Consider the following 21,868-nt stretch of genomic DNA (forward strand, 5'->3'; position numbering starts at 1 on the left):
AGCCACTGAAGCCAGGGACCAGGGTCAGGATTCAGCCAATAGCTGAGGAAACTGTTGCCCTGCCCTGGCCTCCTTGACCTTGCAACCAAACAGAAGGTCAAGTGCCCTGACAGTGAGTCCTGTGGTTCAAGAGTTCTTGGAATGTAGAGGAACAGGCCCACATTGACCCCGGCCGAGGTTCCCATAGGGTTGAGATGAGGAGGCCATTTGCCGTGAGCACGTAGAGCCTGGCGTCCCGCATTCTACTGGGAAGCTACTATCTGCCAAGAGGAACAGCTACTTGTCTAAGTTCCATGTGACTTTGAACTAAACTACTGTTGTTCCTATGGGCGTGGCTTGTGGGGTAAGAGAGGAGCAGGTGGTCAGCAGGCCTCTGAGGTGGCTTTGGGTTATGGACTCTCAGGCTGGAAGCAGGGAGGAAGGAGAGCTAGAGCAGTGAGTGCTATGAGTCTGCAGGTGTGTGTGCATCTCCCAGGCAGCTAGCCCTGGCAGGTAGTAAGCATCTGGGCTTGGCTCTTGTGATCCCATTGTCACCACCATGAGCAGGTTATGTTGTCCCTTTGATCTGACCTGAAGTCTTTCTCTGTAACCTTCCCCCTGGTTACTCTCAGAGGTAATAAGCTTGGTGATAGCTCAGTTGAAAGGACTGAGCCTTGGGACGTGCTGAGGTGGGGGCTGACACCGAGTAGGCACAGGGTCAGGCATGCTCAGGAAGGGTCATGTCCAGTATCTAGAGCCAGACGGGACCCACCGCACCACATCCTCACCTGCCCCACACTCCCCTCCATACACTGTGATACGTGGCACTGACCTGCACTCAGTCACATTCGTGGCTATATGCCACCCACTGTGACCATGCACAGGTCTTGGATGCTCTGGGGGACTGAGTATCAGCACACGGCATTGCTTTCCCAGCTCTGAAATGGAAGGGGGCAGTGCAGGGATCTTCAGCGCCACTGGCCCCGGGGTCTGTAGCTCTGCTTCTAAATAAGTTTCCACCCTTCCCAGCCTCCTCAGAAGTGCCCTGGCTTGGGGACAGAAAGCTGGTAAAGAAAAAGCACATCCCTTGGAGGCACAAGGGGAAGGGATCTGGCCTGAGTTCTGCGGGACCTGGGTGACCTCAGGGTGGGCCCAGCTGCTGGGGCAGGGCACCTGGCCCATCCTTACTCTCACACAGGGCCACCCACATTACACCCATAGGGGAGACAGAGAGCCCTTCATCCCTGCCTTGGCCCTCCTAGGGCACTCCCCCACAGCCCTCCTCTGACTTCTCAGAAGGACTCTCCCAGCCTCACCCCTGTCTGCCTAGGATGTGGATCTGGAACAGGATCTGCACACCTGGTGCCAAACCCCAAGGAGCTACGGTGAAGAAGTCTGGCTTCGCCGGAGAGCAGGACCCCTCCCCCTCCCAGCTGGCTGGCAGCGCCCCTGCCTCATTCTCCTCACTCCTGTCCACAGCCTCAGGCTTGCTCCGACCTCCAGCCTTCTGTGTCTCTCTTGGTTTCTCCTCCTTCATCTCCTTCTTTAAGCCTGTCTGGACCCCTGAGTTCAGTTTTTGTGGAGAAGGTTTTAAAATCTTTCTCATGCCTTCTGTCTCCCCCAGATTGGTTCTTCTTTTCCATGGCTGCATTGCTGTATTTGAGAATGAATGAATGAATGAATGAATGAATGAATATGGACCCCCCTTCTCTCCCCAACTATCTCTCACCTACTGCTCCATCTCAGTACCACTGGATACACCTCCCCAACATACACACGTCCAGCTCTCCAACTGCCCCCCTTTGCCCCCGGGCCCTGGGCATGCCCCACTGGCCATCCTGCCCAGCAGCTCTGACTCCCAAACTTCCTCCCTTATAAAGTCAGGCGGCAGCAGACATCAGGAATGCTGCTGAGGCTGCCCGTGACGCATGCTGGCTGTAGGGCCGCCTGGCTGCCCCCAGGCGACCAGGAATGTGTTGGGAGCAGGGCACACAGGGACTGCTTGCCTGGGAGTGGGGTGGGGTGGGGGGGTGCCTGCATGGGCGGGGCTCAGACAGGTGTCTGGGCCAAGAACTGACAGCTTTCTGCTTCTCTGTCAAACTGCTTCTCCTCTGGAGCCTCCGTTTGTCTGTCAGAAAAGAGAAAGCCAAGCACCCTACTGCATGCTAAAGCTGCAGAGAACTTTGACATTGTGGAAGCCATCACTCAAGGATTGGGGGGGGGGGGCAGGGCTGGGGAGGCAAGAGGCCCCAGGCCTCACTCTCTAAACTGTCTTGGGGCAAGGGTGGTGCTCCCAGTTACAGCCGGCACGAGACAGGGGGAAAAAGAGCCAACGGCAAAGAAAGACAGGGAGAGGCAGAGACAGGCAGCAAGGTGGCTAAGTGGCCAAGACAGAGACGGAGGAGATTAGGGAGAGAAAAAGGGAGAGACAGTCTGGCTAGCCCCAGGGGTTTTGAAGACTCAAAAGGATCAAGGTCTGCAGCAACCCCCACCCCCAGTGCCTGGAAAAGGGGCCCCCGCTTGAGACCCTGCCCCTGGCCAGCCTGGGAGAGCACGGTGGGAGCCTCATAGGCAGAGATACTCCCCACATGGTGACCCTTTGTCCCAAGAGCCCGCTGACAGATGAGAGTAGAGTATCATGAGGGAAGTAAGCCTCATGCTTAGGGCCCCCAGAGGCAGGACTCGGGTCCCCATTCATAAACACGTTAAGAGTGCCCCCAGGGAGACAGGAGATGCCGGCACAACCTGCGCCCTGGCAGAGGGTGGCTTGCTGGGGGACGTTGGCCCAAGCTTCACCTCCCCGTCTGAGAAGGGGCCTGGGGGGAAAGACAGGCTCTTTCTGTGCCCCCAACCCTCGTCTCAGAAAGAGGGATGGAGCCACTCTGCCTTGGCCCAGACAGAAGCGCCCTGTCCGTGGGCAGGAAGGGTGGGAAGCTGTGGGATGTTCCACCTTCAGCAAACCTCTGGGAGGGATGGACGGGCGCCGGGCGGGGGGGCGGGAACCCTCCAGGAGCACACGGCCCCTTTCATGGAGCCAGGCCCAGCCAAGTCACGGCGGGCGGCGCCGAGGGGCAGGACGGGCCTGGGCACAATCACTGCTCTGTCCTGGCAGCTCCCAGCCCACACGCGCACACATGCACAAACACACAGCCTTATGCAAACCCAAAACACACCCCCAGCCACCCACACACTGGAACACACACGAAAATAGACCTCTATGTAGTCCTGGACACCCACCTACCTACCGTCTTTCAGGTAGAGAAACCCAGACATGTGGCATTCTTTCTGCCCCTCCCACTTACCCTCCCCTTGGGGCACTCTCCCCCCCCCCCCACCGACCCATGCTAAAGTCTTGGCACCACCCAGGCAGCCCACACCATTAACCCTCTGCCTACCCATATCTGAGAGCAGACTCCCAGACCAGAAAGGGAACTTTGGGACTAATCCCCACGACAGGAGGAGGGACTGGGAAGGAGTGCCCATTTTACAAAATGGTGACATTGAGGTAGACCGAGCCCCTTCTCCTGGCCCCAGGGGAAGCCCACACAGCTGATACAAGCCTGCACTGGTGTTTGATGGATCATGGGTCTTCTTGACCCAGGAGAGTCGAGGCCAAGTCTCCAAGCAGCACTGATACCTTCTCTCCTCCCCCAACTGCCCTGAGGCCGCAGTCAGGCCGAATAGGCTGGCCCTTGCTACTTTTCCCTCTACTCCTCTGTCTTCAACTGTCCCAGAGCCTGTATATCCCTGCTGCCAGTCTCTCCCTTGGCCTTGCTGCCCATTGAAACCATCCATTCCTCTCCCTCTCTCCTCCTCTACACCACCTTCACCTCCCCAAGGAAGCCCTCTGGGATTGACTCCTAACTCACTTCTCTATCCTGCACTGTCTCTTCTTCATTCACAGCCCCCCTCCAACTGTCTCCCAGAACAGGGTTTCTGGGTTCTTGGAAATGCGGCCCATCAGAGACGATAAGGGGCAGCAGAAGGAGACCAGGAGGTGGGGGGAACGACACCGTCAGAGTTTCCAAAGCCCTGGCCAGCAAGACCTCAGAGGCCTCTGTTGGGGCGAGGGGGCTGCCTGGCCTGTGCACTTCCAGCAGCACAAGGCAGCTTGTGTGAGCGCTTCCCTGCCCAGCCCCACAGGAAACAGCAGGGCCCAGCCCCTCAATAGGCTCATTCAGACCCCAGCTCTCTGGAAAGTACCTCTACTTCCTGCCACCCTCCCACTCTGGCCTGAAAAACCAGGCCAAACAGGCTGCCGCACTCCCCTTCTGGGAGGGGGCTGGAGGCAGGTGGTTCAGTGGTTAGAGCCAGCCATCTACTTCACTTCCTGCCTGGTGTAGGCCCTGACCGTGACCGTGTCGCGCATCCATCCTTAATAAGAGGGAATGTGGATGGGTGTGTGAGCTCACGCCCACTCAGGAGAGAGAGACGGACCCCTTCCCCTTGCATGGCAAACAGGTGAATGTTTAGCTTTCTGGGAGAGAGAACCCTGATTTGTAGCGTTTGCTTCTTTCCATTGTATAAATGTTCCCACCGGGCAACATCACCTGGCTTGCAAAAATCCTGAAAATTTAACAGCTCTTGCCAGCTGCTATGAGCTCCAGGCTGCCAGAGTGACGGATCCATCCTGCGGGGGCCACTTGCCCCCGACCTTCCTTTCGACTGCCCTCAGTTTAGCGAGCTGCATTTTGGTCTCAAGAATCAAGGAACGCCCTTGCAGATACGGCGCCCCTGCAGGTGCCTGCCCCCTGTCAGTTCTCTGGTCTGCCCCTCACTGGCACCAAGCTCTGCTGGGTCTGCTGGGTTTGGTGGTTCTCATCTGATACCTTTAGCCCCTCAGACGAGGTTCTGGCATTGCCAGCAAGTTCTGGCAAGAGGAGTGAACTCAAGGGGTTTCGACTCAGCCTAAGAGGAAGAGCATTATCGTTCTTGAACATCTGTCTGGACTCCTCCAGTGGCCGATGCCACATCCTCAGGCCCATGTCAGCTGGCTCAGGCTGGCCAGGGGCACGTGTGTGGGCTGGTGCCAGATCGTCCCTATCAAGGCCATCGGCCTTTACTCACTCACACGGGGTTTAAGAGAAGCCCAACAGAGATGAGTCACCTTTTTAACCCATTCCCGTCTCCCCTCCCTTCCCTAGCCCTGGACATCTGGGGACAGAGTCAAAGTTATATTTGGCCCTAATCTCTGCAAAAGGAATAAACCAGAAATTGTTGCAGCTGGTTGGAGGTCAAGGGAGGCTAATTCGGGGAAGCTGTTTGGAGGAGGCGGCAGCTTAAAAAGAGGAGGTATCCCGGTGCGGGACAAAAGGGGCCCTGCACAGTGACCACTGACCTTGGGAAACCCCAGATATGGCCTGCTTAGGCCATGTGGACCTGAGAGGCCCTCTGGCCCGCTCTCCAAACCTTCGGCCCCTCCCAGGCCTTGTCTTCAGACAGACCCAGGCTTGGAGAAGTCAGCTGTTTTTCCCCAGCCGTGGTGGAAACAATAGGGCCGGATCTGACCACTCACCAGGGACTATCAATAGCTCTTCAGCAGGAAGCAATATGGGGTGATGTAGGAAGTTCTGGCCCATTTGGGGTCCAGCAATGCACATGGTCTCCATCTGGCCTCAGAGCCTTTGCTCCTTGCTGGACTCAAGCTGATGAGCTGCCACCCCCACCCCCAAAGACAGTTGGGACATGGTCCAAGAGAGAAGCAGAGATGGTGGGTACCACCACCAGGCCCCAGCCGTGGCCCCAGGCCACCCACAGAGGTCGGTCATGGCGTGGAGAGTGTTGCCCAAGAGCCAAAGCATGGGGCATGTCGTAGAAAGAATTTGAGCAGGGATCAGTTTGAGGTAGGAACGGTTCTCCTGGAACTCCATTTCTGGGGGCTGAGACCACCAGGCCAGGTGACACAGTGAGGGATGGTTTCCCTTTAGGCCCAAGAGGGACTAGACCCAGAATGGAGAATCCTCTAGGGCCCAGGAGAGGAGAGTCAGAGCTGGCAGAGGCCCCTGGCTCCAGGAACCTTTGAGGAGGAGACCTGAGTTGCTTGGAATGGCTGGGTCTGGCTTCCTGTGGAGCCAAGTCTGGGCTGGACACAGGTGAGGCGGTGCCTTCTGGTGCCAGGACCAGGCAGGTGACAAGGCAGTGCCACATAGGAGAACTGTGCGGCCGCACCAGCATGAAACCCCCTCCCTGCAGCCCAGCCCACCTGTGTTCTCTGCAGTACCTCTCCTCCTCCAGGCAAGAGTCTGAACTTTGACCCCAGCTCCCTCTCTCCCAGCCTCCTTCTTTGGTGAGAACCACCTGGAGGTGCCCGTGGCCACAGCTTTGACCGACATAGACCTCCAGCTGCAGTTCTCCACGTCCCAATCCGAAGCCTTGCTTCTCCTGGCAGCAGGCCAGGCTGACCACCTCCTGCTGCAACTCTACTCCGGACGTCTGCAGGTCAGTGACATCTCCCTGCTGGCCTCCTCCTCCAGCTTTGAATGGCCCCCAGCCAGTTGGGTGACCTGGTGTGAGTCACTTTCACCTTGGGGTCTCTAGGTCTCCACTGCGCAATGGCAGCTCCAAACGGGGGACTCCCACACAGACAGGCTGTGCCCTGCAGCCCTCCACCCACACTTCCCCCCATGACCCCCGACCGGGCTTGTGCTTTACCACACCACCCACCTGCATTCCAGCCCCCAAGTGGTCTCTCACTGCCAGGCCCCCGCTCATTCCACTCCCTCTGCCTGGGCCCTGCCTCACCCAAGCCCCACCTTGAGTGTGGACATCACTTCTTCCAGGAGGTGCTCACCTGGGCTGGGTACCCTCTCCTGGGCTCCCAGCAACCCCTGCAAATCCCTCTGCCCGAGCACCAGTCACCCCGCAGCTCCGTTGTCTGTCCATTATGGTAACAACCAGCCTACCAAAGAGTCTCCATTTTTCCGTTTCATCCTACAAGTCACCCCCAGCTTTATTAGCAAGGAGTCTTCTGGCTCTGTCTTGAGGCGCCCCCCAGCCGTGAAGAGTTTGAGAACCTGAGGCCTTAGTCCAGATTTGGGAAAGCCATCTGTTTCCACACCCCAGCGGGGAGAGGACTATGGGTGGTCATCCATCTGCTGCTGCCATTGCTTCTCACTGCCACAAGGTGTCACTGTTGAACAAAGGCCTGGTACAGCCTGGCACTGATGCTTTTCCCTTCTGCCGGGTACGGTGATGCCACAGCCCTGTGGAGGTGCTCCGTACTTGGACTCCCAAGGCCACAGTTCTTAGTTCTCTGCTCTTTCAGTTCCCACACTCTGCCACCACCCATTCTAGCATCTGGTTGTGGGAACACCACACCTCAGTCAGTTCTGGTGCCAAAGTCACAGAGACAGAACCATGTTCTTCTCTCCCCAAGGATCCCTCACCTCAGGTCAAGGAGCTTTTGTTTACTTAACCTTCAAAACAGAAAGCTTCTGGTTGGGCCCCCATCCCTGAACAGTGACCCAGTGACCCCAAGGTGTCCAGGGGATTCCCACGTGCCCATTTTCCCAGGGGTGAATCTTCTGGATGCCAGGTGGTTTTTCTGATGGCTCTCACTCAGAGGAAAGTGGGAGAGAATTAAAAATACAGGCTGAATCTCTAAGGAAGCATCTTGCTACGTGTCATTCCCTGATTCACATCAGGGGCCCCAGAGCCCATCCAGACCCAGCACAGAGATCACTTTGGTGAGCGTTTGGGGGATGAGTAAAGAGGTGGCAGGAAGGGGACGGGGTGGCATGAGAAGCTCTTGTCCCAGGCCCTCTGCTCTGGGGACTCCAATGTGGCAGACCAACTGTGTGCTTACAGTAAAAGCGGATGGATCCCCACTGCATTCCTCCCTCTCTCCTCAGGTCAGACTCACCCTGGGCCAGGAGGAGCTGAAGCTGCAGACCTCAGCTGGAACTCTGCTGAGCGACTCCGTCCTCCACACCGTGCAGCTGACTATTTCCGACCGCGAGGCCTTGTTGTCAGTCGATGGGCTCCTGAATGCCTCAGCCCCAGTCCCGGGAGCTCCCCTAGAGGTCCCCTATGGGCTCTTCCTGGGGGGCACTGGAAGCCTTGGCCTGCCCTACGTGAGGGGAACCAGTCGGCCCCTGAGGGGCTGCCTCCATGCTGCCACCCTCAATGGCCGCAACCTCCTGCGACCACTAACGCCAGACGTGCCTGAGGGCTGTGCTGAAGAGTTTTCTGCTGATGACAGTGTGGCCCTGGGCTTCTCTGGGCCCCACTCACTGGCTGCCTTCCCTGCCTGGAGCACTCGGGATGAAGGCACCCTGGAGTTTACACTCACCACTCGGAGCCACCGGGCGCCCCTGGCCTTCCAGGCGGGGGGCCGGCATGGGGATTTCATCTACGTGGACATATTTGAGGGCCACCTGCGGGCTGTGGTCGAGAAGGGCCAAGGCACTGTATTGCTCCACAACAGCGTGCCTGTGGCCGACGGGCAACCCCATGAGGTCAGCGTCCACGTGGATGCTCACCAGCTGGAAATCTCCGTGGACCAGTACCCCACACGCACTTCCAACCGTGGGGTCCTCAGCTACCTGGACCCACGTGGCAGTCTCCTCCTTGGGGGGCTGGACACAGAGGCCTCTCGCCACCTCCAGGAACATCGCCTGGGCCTGGTGCCGGGGGCTGTCAATGTCTCCCTACTGGGCTGCATGGAGGACCTCAGCATCAATGGCCAGAGGCAGGGGCTCCGGGAGGCCTTGCTGACTCGCAGCATGGCGGCCGGCTGCCGGCTGGAGGAAGATGAATACGAGGACGACACCTACGGCCCGTACGAAGCTTTCTCCACCCTGGCACCTGAGGCTTGGCCAGCCATGGAGCTGCCCGAGCCCTGCGTGCCTGAAGCGGGGCTGCCTCCTGTCTTTGCCAACTTTACCCAACTGCTGACCATCAGCCCGCTGGTGGTGGCCGAGGGCGGCACAGCCTGGCTTGAGTGGCGGCACGTGCAGCCCACGCTGGACCTGAGCGAGGCCGAGCTGCGCAAATCCCAGGTGCTGTTCAGCGTGAGCCGCGGGGCACGCCACGGGGAGTTGGAGCTGGACATCCCCGGTGCCCAGGCACGGAAGATGTTCACCCTCCTGGACGTGGTGAACCGCAAGGCCCGCTTCGTCCATGATGGCTCTGAGGACACCTCTGACCAGCTGGTGCTGGAGGTGTCAGTGACTGCTCGGGTGCCCGTGCCCTCCTGCCTCCGGAGGGGCCAAACTTACATCCTGCCAATCCAGATAAACCCTGTCAACGACCCACCCCGCGTCATCTTCCCACACGGCAGCCTCATGGTGATCCTGGAACACACACAGAAGCCGCTGGGGCCAGAGGTTTTCCAGGCCTACGACCCAGACTCTTCCTGCGAGGGCCTCACCTTCCAGCTCCTTGGCACCCCCACCGGCCTCCCCGTGGAGCGCCGAGACCAGCCTGGGGAGCCAGCAACCGAGTTCTCCTGCCGGGAGCTGGAGGCGGGCAGTCTAGTCTATGTCCACCGTGGTGGGCCCGCCCAGGACCTGACGTTCCGGGTCAGCGATGGGCTGCAGGCCAGCCCTCCCGCCACCCTGAGGGTGGTGGCCGTCCGGCCCACCATTCAGATCCGCCACAACACCGGGCTGCACCTGGCCCAGGGCTCCGCCGCACCTGTCTTGCCCGCCAACCTGTCGGTGGAGACCAACGCTGTGGGGCAGGATGTGAGCGTGCTGTTCCGAGTCACCGAGGCCCCGCGGTTCGGGGAGCTGCAGAAGCAGGGGGCAGGTGGGGCCGAGGGTGCTGAGTGGCGAGCCACGCAGGCATTCCACCAGCGGGACGTGGAGCAGGGCCGCGTGAGATACCTGAGCACCGACCCACAGCATCGCACGGAGGACTCTGTGGAGAACCTGGCCCTGGAGGTACAGGTGGGGCAGGAGATCCTGAGCAATCTGTCCTTCCCAGTGACCATCCAGAGAGCCACAGTGTGGCTGCTGCGGCTGGAGCCACTGCACACTCAGAACACCCAGCAGGAGGCGCTCACCACAGCCCACCTGGAAGCCACCCTGGAGGAGGAGGAGGCAGGCCCAAGCCCCACCACCTTCCACTACGAGGTGGTTCAGGCCCCCAGGAAGGGTAATCTTCGGCTACAGGGCACACGGCTGTCAGATGGCCAGAGCTTCACCCAGAATGACCTGCAGGCCGGTCGGGTGACCTACGGGGCCACAGCACGTGCCTCGGAGGCAGTCGAGGACATCTTCCGTTTCCGTGTCATAGCTCCGCCACACTTCTCCCCACTCTATACCTTCCCCATCCACATTGGTGGTGACCCGGACGCCCCCGTCCTCACCAACATCCTCCTCTCGGTGCCCGAGGGTGGGGAGGGTATCCTCTCTGCTGACCACCTCTTCGTCAAGAGTCTCAACAGTGCCAGCTACCTCTATGAGGTCATGGAGCGGCCCCGCCATGGGAGGTTAGTTTGGAGGGGGGCACAGGACCAGGCCGCCACGGTGACATCCTTCACCAACGAGGACCTGCTGCAGGGCCGGCTGGTTTACCAGCATGACAACTCTGAGACCACAGAAGATGACATCCCATTTGTGGCTACCCGCCAGAGCGAGGGCAGTGGTGGCATGGCCTGGGAGGAGGTACGGGGCGTCTTCCGCGTGGCCATCCAGCCTGTAAATGACCACGCTCCCGTGCAGACCATCAGCCGCGTCTTCCACGTGGCCAGGGGTGGGCGGCGGCTGCTGACAACAGACGACGTGGCCTTCAGTGATGCTGACTCTGGCTTTGCCGACACTCAGCTGGTACTGACCCGCAAGGACCTTCTCTTCGGCAGTATTGTGGCTGTGGATGAGCCCACGCGGCCCATCTACCGCTTCACCCAGGAGGACCTCAGGAAGAGGCGAGTCCTGTTTGTGCACTCGGGGGCCGACCGCGGCTGGATTCAGCTGCAGGTGTCGGACGGGCAGCACCAGGCCACCGCGCTGCTCGAAGTGCAGGCCTCCGAGCCCTACCTCCATGTGGCCAATGGCTCCAGCCTCGTGGTCCCTCAGGGAGGCCAGGGCACCATTGACACAGCTGTGCTCCACCTGGACACCAACCTAGACATCCGCAGTGGGGATGAGGTCCGCTACCGCGTCACGGCTGGCCCGCACTGGGGGCAGCTGCTCCGGGCCGGCCAGCCAGCCACAGTCTTCTCCCAGCAGGACCTGCTGGACGGGGCCATTCTCTACAGCCACAACGGCAGCCTTAGCCCTCGAGACACCCTGGCCTTCTCTGTGGAGGCAGGGCCTGTGCACACAGATGCCACCCTGCAAGTGACCATTGCCCTAGAGGGGCCACTGGCCCCACTGCATCTGGTCAGGCACAAGAAGATCTACGTCTTCCAGGGGGAGGCGGCTGAGATCAGAAAGGATCAGCTGGAGGTAAAGGACCGGGGGCCAGAGAAGGGGGGCCCTTCCATCCAGCCTTCATGCCCTGTGTGCTCGGATGTTTGGGGATGTGCCCATGGTGACTCCTGGGTCGGGTGTATGTCCACACCTTGGGTGTGCGGCTGTACCCGTGCGTGTTGTATGCCTGAGAGTTTCTGGGAGAGTTTGTGTGTCTGCCTGTGAGTTGTGCGGGCCTCCACATGTCACGTGTACACGTGTACATGCTGTGGCTAACCATGCAGATTCCTGCCCCCCCGACCCATGGAATCTCTGAAGTGGAGCCTGAGAGTCTGTATTCTAATAGTAAGTTCCCTGGAGGGTTTTCATGGGTACAGACTTAGAGGACTGTAGGCCTTGGAGACAGACTCATTTGACCTCCAGGCTCCTGAATCCTCAGCTCTTTTCCAAGACCCCAAACCAGGCCTCAGGATCTGGAGAGAGCTGCTCACCATCCAAGAACCTCACAGAGCAACCACAGGCCATCTAGCAGACCTGCCAACTTGCTGTGTGACCTCAAGCCAGTCCTTGCCCTCTCTGGTACACTGCCAATTTCACACTGCCAATTTCTGAGCCCCTTGTGGTTCTGGCTGTCTGGGTTTTGGGGGTGACTTTGACTAAACATGTCTGGCATCAGAAAGGCTTTGCCACGAAGGAGAGAGCATCTGAGCCGGGCTTTGAAGAGTCTGGGGTTTTAATAGGGAATGAGGAGACAGTATTCCAGGCAGAGGGAACAGAATTCTAGAATACAGACAGTATTCCAGGAAAAGGCACAGAAGCAGGAATGTGAATTTGGGAGAAGTGTGTCCTTTTGTTGCTGGACCATCAGGTGAGGGAGCACCCAGTGGCCATGGGGCCGGACCCGGGTCTTAAGCTCCACGAGGCACGTAGTTTGTGGAGACTGTGCCTCTCTGAAGGATGGAGCGCCCTCTGGTGGTGAATAGTGGGGATAGCAGGGGCAGGGACAGCCTCTGTGTATGTGTGTGCATGTGTTACGTGCATTACTTATGAGATGTACCTATCTGTGTAGTGATATTGTATGTCTGTGTCACTGAATCTGGGGCTGTGTGATTGTGCACATCGCTCAGGGAGTGTGGGTCTCGGGGGCTGTGCGATCACGTGACTGGGGGTGTGGGGTGGTGAAAGGTGCAGCCCCTCTAACCAGCTGCACATCTGGATGTCGTGTGTGTGAAACTGAGTGCGTGTCTAAGCAGTGGTGTCTGGGCCACTACCTGGGGGAATTAGGGAGACATGGAGACTGAGCCTGTTCTGGCCGCTTAGGGACCACAACAGCCTCCTTCTGTGACCCCTGATGGCTCCTCTGACCCTCTGTTAACCAGGCAGCCCAGGAGGCAGTGCCACCGGCGGACATCGTGTTCTCAGTGAAGACCCCGCCGCGCGCCGGCTACCTGGTGATGCTGTCCCACGGCGCCTCCGTGGCTGAGCCACCCAGCTTGGACCCAGTGCAGAGCTTCTCCCAGGAGGCAGTGGACGCGGGCAGGGTCCTATACCTGCACTCCCGCCCCGAGGCCTGGAGCGATGCCTTCTCCCTGGATGTGGCCTCAGGCGTGGGCGCTCCCCTTGAGGGTGTCCGTGTAGAACTGGAGGTGCTGCCTGCTGCCATCCCACTGGAGACACAGAACTTCAGCGTCCCCGAGGGCGGCAGCCGCACGCTGGCCCCTCCACTGCTCCGCGTCACGGGGCCTTACTTCCCCACGCTGCCAGGCCTTGACCTGCAGGTGCTAGAGCCACCCCAGCATGGGGCCCTGCGGAGAGAGGAAGGTCCTCAAGAGGGGACCCTCGGCGCTTTCTCCTGGAAAGAGGTACAGCTATTAGGGAGGCCCTGGGGGTACAGCCCCGCTCTGGGGACAGAGTGGGGGAAGCCACAGCAACTCCCAGTCTGGGATGTTCGCAGAGAGGAGGCAGGATGTTCACATTTATGGAGCACCTCTGCTTCAGATGACTTATGTCACTCCTTCGTCTCTGGGCATATAGAAACCGCTGTCCCATTTCCTTCACTCTGGGAGAAATGGTTGTCCCCATTTCCACCTGCAGAAACTGGAGCTCTGCGGGAGTCAGCCTCCTCCCACACCCAAAGGCAGAGCATGAAGGGTGCTGGGCCTGAGACTCTCTCTGGTCTCAGGCCTGCTGGGGCCTGACCTTCAGCCTTGCGCCTGCCCACAGGTGGAACAGCAGTTGATCCGCTATGTGCACGATGGGAGTGAGACGCTGACAGATAGCTTTGTCCTAGTGGCTAATGCCTCAGAGATGGACCGCCAGAGCCATCCGGTGGCCTTCACCATCACCATCCTGCCCGTCAATGACCAACCCCCCATCCTCACCACAAACACAGGCCTGAAGGTAAGAGCCGCCCAGGATCACCTCTTACCTCCCCTCCCAAAGAGAGAGGCCCAGCCCACAGCTTCCCCTCTCCAAGCCCGTTTCCTTTTCTAAAATGGGCACCATGCCACATGCCTCACTAGTTGGGAAGAGAGAAGGGCTAGTGCACTGAAAATAGAACACAGGTATGAGAATTTTATTGAACACTTATAAAGTGCAGTAGGCAGCCTTGTGAGTGGCCTTGCTGTTCCCTGGATTCACTGTCAACAGGAGGCTCTTTCTATGGCTTAGGACCAGAACTCCTGAAGAAAGTCCTTTCAGGCCCTTAAGAGTAGACTCCAGGCGGAGAGTGGTTAGGGTCCCTACTTTGGCCCACACCAAGTGAAGGTCCCAGCTTGGCTTTTCAAGCCCCTGATCTTTACATCGTTGCAGAACAGTGGTGCCCTCATTCAGCAGAGATCAAAGCTGAGGCCCAGCCAGGTCACAGAATTTCTCCTTGGTCACGGAAGTAGTTACTAGTGGAACAGAAAGGGTATGGCTTGACCAAGATCATATAAGATAGTGGATGGGCAGGGCCTTGATGCTGGCTTCTAGGGTCAACAAGAGTCATGGAAGGATTCACCTGACTTGGGCCGTCTGTGACGTGAGGCACTGGACATCTTTGATGGCAGAGGATGTACCTGTGGGGAGTGGTCCAATGTGGGGAGAGGGCTGCTCTGGAACCACTGGCAGGTGGCACTGTGTGGCATCTTGGCCACCAGGTGGTGCTGTCCACCGTGTTTGTGCCAGGAGCCCAGTGCCAAAGCCCCGCCTCCAAACATCATGGTCCCCCTTCAGAGCTCTGCCCTGGGGGGGGGGGGGGCGGTTAGCCTGGGGCTGGGAGAAGGTGCCCTGGAATCCCAGAGGGCTCAGCTTTCCAGGTAGGGGAACCCCCCTCCCCAACACTGCCCAAGTTGCTGACCCAGCTGGGGTTGTGTAACAGGATCCCAGAAATGGGATCCCAGAAATGGGATCCTGCCCTGCTGGCAGTCTGAGGGGGCTCCCTTCCCTGAGCATGGGGAGGGGCTGCCCACACCCCTCACTCACCTGGTTGGGGCTTGTGACTGCACTGGAAACACCTGAGCCCTCATCCCAGTGCTGCTTCGGTGGCATGGGACAGGACCTAACAGGAGAGGACATCAGCCTCTCCAGCCCTGTGCCTCCCAGGCCCTGCCTCACCTGCAAGGGGAGCCCACTTATAAGCAACCTGGGGTGGCAAAACTCACCATCCCATAGTGTGCCCAGCCCATGCCCAGACTCACTATGGAGGGTCTAAAGGGAGACCTCTGCCCTGCCAGTGAGAACCAGATAAAGCAGGGCAGTCAGTCAGGGTTGGGGGTCTCTGAAGGGAGAACCTGGTGGGGTAAGAGGTGGGGCTTCCTGAGGGAGGGGACATGAGCTGGCCTTGAAGGACAAGGCAATATTAGGGCAGACAGAGAGAAGGGAGCCTGTGCCCTGGGATGAGAGGGGAAGGTGAATGGGGTGGAGGGCCCTTTGGGGGGGGGGGCCAGAATGGCACGGGCCTCCATGACAGCTGAGGGCCTGAGCCACAGTGCGATGATGACAGCCTCAGGGCCAGGGAGGAACAAGGTGGGAGAGCTTGGTGGGGATAGAATTTTCACAGGCATGTGTCCCCAGATGTGGGAGGGGGCCACTGTGCCCTTCCCTCCGGAGGCCCTCAGGGCCACAGACAGCGACTCAGGACCGGAGGACCTGGTCTACACCATCGAGCGGCCCAGCAATGGGCAGGTAGTGCTGCGGGCGGCACCGGGCACCGAGGTCCACAGCTTCACGCAGGCCCAGCTAGATGGAGGGCTGGTGCTGTTCTCACATAGAGGTGAGTACTGAGAGGTGGGACGCCCCGAGAATGGGGAGCCACCATGGGCCAGCAAGACCCAACTTCACCCCCGTCCTCAGGAGCCCTGGACGGAGGCTTCCACTTCAGCCTCTCCGATGGTGAGCACGCTTCCCCCGGACACTTCTTCCGCGTGACGGCCCAGAAGCAGCTGCTCCTCTCGCTAGAGGGCAGCCGGACGCTGACCGTGTGCCCAGGTGGGTCTGCGAGCATAGGCATGCCTGTAGGCCGGGTGACGCCCCAGGGTCACGCTGCCTCCCAGCAGTCGCAGGCCTCGCCCTGGCTCCTGGTCAAAAGCCAACAGGCCCCTTATCCCTCTCACAGGGTCGGTCCAGCCGCTGAGCAGCCAGAGCCTGAGAGCCAGCTCCAGTGCAGGCACGGACCCCCACCACCTGCTCTACCGCGTGGTGCAGGGCCCCCGGCTGGGCCGGCTGTTCCACGCCCGGCAGGGCGGCTCTGGGGAGGCCCTGGTGAACTTCACTCAGGCTGAGGTAAGGGCCCAGCTCTCTACAGCCACCACTTAGACTCCATTCAGCCTCGGGTGGCCCACTCTGCCAGTGGACACGGGGGCACCGCGCCCACATCGTTAGCAGCGGACGCTCGCCGGCCCCACCACAGGCCAGGCTGTGCGTGCCTTGCCCTCCCAGAGCCACCAGTCTGGGAGACAGAAGGATGCAAGAGGTCAGGGCTACAGGAGCCCAGAACAGGGATGAGGTCCTGGGGCATGGCTTCCAGGAGGAAGCTGCAGTTGGACCTTAGGAGCTAGAAAGGGTGCTTTGAGCTGGGGACCCTAGCATACCCCAGTGGCTAGTGAGGGGCAGTGCTTGGTTCGGGGCGGGGTGGGGGTGGAGTTCAAGATGAAGGCAGCTGTTGGGCTTGTGAGCAGAGGTGCAAGCCTGGAGCTCAGGTCAGGAGCCAGCAAGAAGCAGAGTGGATCCTGGGAGCCAATGAGTGGACACAAGGCAGATGAGGAGCTTGAGTGGACGTGATGCTGCCATCTCACTTCAGGGCATAGCTGTCCCAGAGCACACCAGCGGCCACCAGGTAAAAACTAGAACGCTCAGCCATGTGAAGAGGGACACTGCTAGTTGCTGCGAGCACAGAACTCTCTGTGCTAAATGTGCTGGTGGGGCCAGCAGCCATCACTTAAATTAATATCCCTTCTACGTGGGGGAGGTGCCCTGTGTGCTGGCAGCCTCCGCTTGCTCCAAAGGCACAGCAGGTGAGGATCTTTCAGACAGCAGGGAAGGAGGTGTCTTTAACAAGGGAAGATGGCAAAAGGTCTCTCATGTCAACATCCCCCCAGGTTTTTGGTTCTCATGAAGCCCTAGCTTCTGCCCAGGTCCCCTTCCCACCATATAAGATATTCAGCAGGCTGGTGGCTGTAGAAGCTGTGCACCCTGAGCCCCTGGGAGCCTCTGTCATCCGATGCCTACGAAGGGGGAGGGAACAGGACAAGGCCTTCAGGGTCCCTCCCCCACCCACAGTGCTTTCCCCACACCCCAGCAATATGCGGATGGAAGTGAATGGCCACCAGGGGGCCGGGCAGCAGTACCACCCAGAGAAGCTGGGAAGAAGCTTCCTAGCAGAGATGCTGTCCCGACTTTGGGGCACGGGGCAGGACAGGGCTGGGTAGTCTTGACGGCACACTGTCCCACGATACTCTGAGCTGAGTGGGTCAGAGATCAGGTGTCCTGTTTTGCAGATAAGGAAACTGAGGCTTAAGGATACGAGGCAACTATTCACAGAATGTGGCTAGTAAGAGACAAAACCAGGATTATGGCTTCTGACTGCTAGTCCAAGATTTCTTTCGCCAGAGGACACCGTTTGTTCCCGGAGCTCAGAGACCCCCTCCCTGTCTTGCCTGTGATTTGCCTCACCCCCAGCCAGATGCCTCCCATCCACGGAAGCTCCTTGCACCCAGGCATCCAGCCTTCACCCCACTCCTAGGGGCCTCGATTTCCTTCCTGCCACCCTTTAGCCTGGGCCAGAGGTTATAGCTGACAGTCCTTATGGGTCACATCTGGTCCACAGATGTGTTTTATTTGGCCTGCACAATGCATTTAATATTTTTAAATTAATGATCAACATATCCCCTTTGGGGGATTTCACACGCACCACACACAGACACACACACAAGCCTGATTTGCAGGTTCTTAAAAGGCTGTGTTCCCTCTTACCGCAATCAGCTGAGGAACAGCGGCCCCTTTCAGCCTGGGTCTGCAGCCCCTTTCAGCCTGGGTCTGTGCCCCCTTTAGAACTGTGGTTCACCCCCTTCAAAGGATGGATGGCTCCCCTGTTAGATGGGGCACCCCTCTCCAGTTCATCACAACCCCCCTGTCCTAGAGTCTCCTGCATGCTGGGATCCCAGTTTCCATCTTAGTATTGTGCAAGTCCTGTTTTTCTGAGAAGAGGACAACAGTTCCTACATCTCCTAAAAGGAAAAAACAAAAGATAAGCCAAGAGGACACGTTTGAATCACAAGGGGGAGAGAGCAGATTTCTTTATGGAAACGAGGAATATTCCTAGGTGTTTAACATGCAAACAGCCCTAGAGACCAGCAGATGTGGCTGGAATGGAGACACCATGGTGGGAATGGTAGGAGGTGAGGTCACAGGGGTAACCAGGTCAGATCTTTGTGGCCAAATGAGGAGCCACTGCACTATCTGAGCAAGAGTGACATAGCCTCACGTACATTTTAAAAGGCTCACTCTGGCTTCTGTGTTAAGAACAACTGTAGGGGGAGGGAGCAGGGGTCAAAGCTGGCACACAGGAGGCCATGGGGATAATCCAGGCCAGAAGTGACAGTATGCAAGAGAAGGAATAGTCTGGGATGACTCCAGGGGTTTGAGCCTGAGCCTCTGGAAGAACAGAGCTGCCACCACATGAAGTGGGAGGGACTAGGAGAGGTGTGCAGGTAGGGGGTCTGTCCATCTGCACAGAGCGGCCAGGAAGCAAGTGGATATGTGAGTCTGGAGTTCAGGAGACAGCAGCCTGGGGGAGATTAAAGACTATTCTTTATGGAGTTTTGCTGTAAAGGAGAGCAAAATGGGAGGGGCGACAAATGTTGGAAAAAGTGAAGTCACAAGTTTTTTCTTTAAGATGGAGGAGAATAACTACATGGGGTTGAGTAATGATGAGACTGTTCCCTTGCTGGAGGTGGGGGGCGGGGGCTGGATTGTCTCCACAGGAGAAAGAAGGGAAATGGTAAGACTGGTGTCTTCGGCGGGGAAGAGGGGCAGGGACCTAGTGCAAAAGTGGAAGGACCAGCTGTTGAGAGAAGCATGGATAGAATTTTGCTTTCCCCAGGGGCTCAGAGAGATGAGGTGATTTGCCTGAGGCAGCAGAGCCCAGATTTGACAAGGCATTGGCTCCAGAGCCAGTCACCTCACTGCCACACGATTGCCAACGGTGACCCACTGAGCTAGTGAGGAAGAGCACGGGTTACCGACTTAGAGCGAGGCACAGCCAGGTGAGCCGAGAGTGAGCCTGGGCACCGAGAGTTCATCAAGGAGACTGGAGCACCCAGTGCCAGTGCCGCCCGGGGAGGGGGCTACCAGCCACCACGGGCTGAACCCGCCTCTCATCCCAAAATGGGGTCTCCCCACAGGTGTATGCTGGGACTGTTCTGTATGAGCACGAGATGCCCGCTGAGCCCTTCTGGGAGGTCCGTGACGCCGTGGAGCTCCAACTGTCGTCGCCCCCAGCCCCTGATGTGGCCACCACCCTTGCTGTGGCTGTGTCTTTCGAGGCTGCCTGTCCCCAGCGCCCCAGCCGCCTCTGGAGTAACAAAGGTGAACAGCAAAGTTTGGGGGACACTGGGAGGGCCGAGAGAGGAGGGGACACAAGGCCAGGGTCAGCAGCTCCCATGTCAGTCCCCAGAACCTGGAAAGTTATAGGGAGAGTGCGTAGGTGGGGACGCTTTGAGGTTAGAGAGGAGACATGATCCTTATCCTCCGGGGTACCCTGAGCCCCACCCTGGGGTCCCTGGTCTGACGGAAGAGACACAACCTTACCCCAGGGGTCCTGGTCTGAGGGTCTGAGGTCTTTCTTCAGTGGACAGGACCTTCACAGCCTATGTCCCACCTCCAGGTCTTTGGGTCCCTGAAGGCCAGCGGGCGGAGATCACCAGGGACGCCCTTGATGCCTCCAACCTCCTGGCCACCATTCCATCACCCCAGCGCCCAGAGCACGACGTACTCTTCCAAATCACACAGTTCCCCACCCGGGGCCAGCTGTTGGTGTCTGGGGAGCCCCTCGACGCTGGGCGGCCCCACTTCCTGCAGTCCGAGCTGGCCGCAGGGCAGCTGGTCTACGCCCACGGCGGCGGGGGCACCCAGCAGGATGGCTTCCGCTTCCGCGCCCACCTCCAGGGGCCGGCGGGGGCTTCCGTTTCGGGCCCCCAAACCTCGGAGGCCTTCGCCATCACCGTGCGGGACGTGAACGAGCGGCCGCCTCGGCCCCAGGCCTCCGTGCCGCTGCGGCTCATCCGGGGCTCCCGCGCCCCGGTCTCCCGGGCCCAGCTGAGTGTGGTGGACCCAGACTCGGCCCCCGGGGAGATCGAGTACGAGGTGCAGCGGGCCCCCCTCAACGGCTTCCTGAGTCTGGCGGGGGCCGGCCCGGGGCCCGTGATCCGCTTCACGCAGGCCGACGTGGACGCGGGGCGGCTGGCCTTCGTGGCCAACGGGAGCAGCGTGGCCGGCATCGTGCAGCTGAGCGTGTCTGACGGGGCCAGCCCCCCGCTGCCCGTGGCCCTGGCCGTGGACGTCTTGCCGGCGGCCATCGACGTGTGGCTGCGCGCGCCGCTAGAGGTGCCCCAGGCCCTGGGGCGCTCCTCCCTGAGCCGGGAGCAGCTCCAGGTGGTGTCAGACCGGGAGGAGCCAGACGCAGCCTACCGCCTCACCAGGGGGCCCCGGTTCGGGCAGCTCCTGGTGGCCGGGCAGCCGGCCACGGCCTTCAGCCAGCTCCAGGTAGACCAGGGGGAGGTGGTCTTCGCCTTCACCAACTTCTCCTCCTCTCGCGACCACTTCAGCGTCCTGGCACTGGCCAGAGGTGCCAACGCGTCGGCCACAGTGAACATCACCGTCAGGGCGCTGCTGCGAGTGTGGGCGGGTGGGCCGTGGCCCCAGGGTGCCACCCTGCGCCTGGACTCCACCGTCCTAGATGCAGGCGAGCTGGCCAACCGCACGGGCAGTGTGCCCCGTTTCCGGCTCCTGGCGGGACCCCGGCATGGCCGCGTGGTCCGTGTGCCCCGGGCCAGAACGGAGCCCAGGGACAGCCAGCTTGTGGAGCAGTTCACCCAGCGGGACCTTGAGGATGGGAGGCTGGGGCTGGAGGTGGGCAGGCCAGAGGGTAGGTCCCCTGGCCCCGCAGGCGACAGTCTCACTCTGGAGCTGTGGGCACGGGGTGTGCCCCCTGCTGTGGCCTCACTGGACTTTGACACTGAGCCTTACAATGCAGCCCGGCCCTACAGTGTGGCCCTGCTCAGTCTCCCCGAGGCTGCTCAGACAGAAGCAAGGAACCCAGAGAGCAGCACCCCCACTGGCGAGCCAGGCCCATTAGCCTCCAGCCCCGTGCCCACCGTGGCCAGGAGGGGCTTCCTGGGCTTCCTGGAGGCCAACATGTTCAGTGTCATCATTCCCGTGTGCCTGGTCCTCCTGCTCCTGGCACTCATCTTGCCCCTGCTCTTCTACCTCCGCAAACGCAACAAGACGGGCAAGCACGACGTCCAGGTGCTGACCGCCAAGCCCCGCAACGGCCTAGCCAGCGACACCGAGACCTTCCGCAAGGTAGAGCCGGGCCAAGCCATCCCACTCACCGCAGTGCCCAGCCAGGGGCCCCCGCCAGGGGGCCAGCCTGACCCAGAGCTCCTACAGTTCTGCCGGACACCCAACCCTGCTCTCAAGAACGGCCAGTACTGGGTGTGAGGCCTGGCCTGGGCCCAGATGCTGATCAGGCCAGGGACAGGCTTGCTCAGGCCCCGGCCCCATTGCTCCCATGCCCTGGTGCTGTCTGAGTATCCCCAGAGCCAGAGATACCTGGGGACATCTGAGGTGGAGGGTGCTGGGAGGAAGTCCCAGGGGTGCAGGACCAAGTAGAGTCAAGAGCTGGAATCTCCCCAGCTTTCTCCACGCCTGGAGAACTGCAAGGGGGCCAAGGTCAGAGGCAGGCTTAGAGTCAGTCCCCCTGCCCTGGAGCTAGTCTGGGCTGTCAAAACCAGAGTGATCTCCTAGATATGTCAGGACTCTGGATCCTGGGT

The 21,868-nt window shown here is 59.7% G+C and overlaps 1 protein-coding gene across 1 annotated transcript in view; it reads left to right on the forward strand.

Annotated features, from left to right (window-relative positions):
* Positions 1-21,536, forward strand: part of CSPG4 (chondroitin sulfate proteoglycan 4) — a 33,499-nt gene extending 11,963 nt beyond the window's left edge. Inside the window, exons 2-10 of the mRNA XM_047074406.1 lie at positions 6,254-6,417; positions 7,830-11,372; positions 12,716-13,198; positions 13,560-13,736; positions 15,393-15,591; positions 15,672-15,806; positions 15,934-16,100; positions 19,220-19,403; positions 19,702-21,536. Coding sequence (XP_046930362.1) covers positions 6,254-6,417; positions 7,830-11,372; positions 12,716-13,198; positions 13,560-13,736; positions 15,393-15,591; positions 15,672-15,806; positions 15,934-16,100; positions 19,220-19,403; positions 19,702-21,536 — 6,887 coding nt within the window. The remainder of the gene's footprint in view (positions 1-6,253; positions 6,418-7,829; positions 11,373-12,715; positions 13,199-13,559; positions 13,737-15,392; positions 15,592-15,671; positions 15,807-15,933; positions 16,101-19,219; positions 19,404-19,701) is intronic.
* Positions 21,537-21,868: the final 332 nt, after the last annotated feature.

Source organism: Lynx rufus, unplaced genomic scaffold (assembly GCF_022079265.1).
Source record: "Lynx rufus isolate CCGP_SWC_20201006 ecotype Redwood Valley unplaced genomic scaffold, mLynRuf1.p SCAF_13, whole genome shotgun sequence".
Taxonomy (NCBI): domain Eukaryota; kingdom Metazoa; phylum Chordata; class Mammalia; order Carnivora; family Felidae; genus Lynx; species Lynx rufus.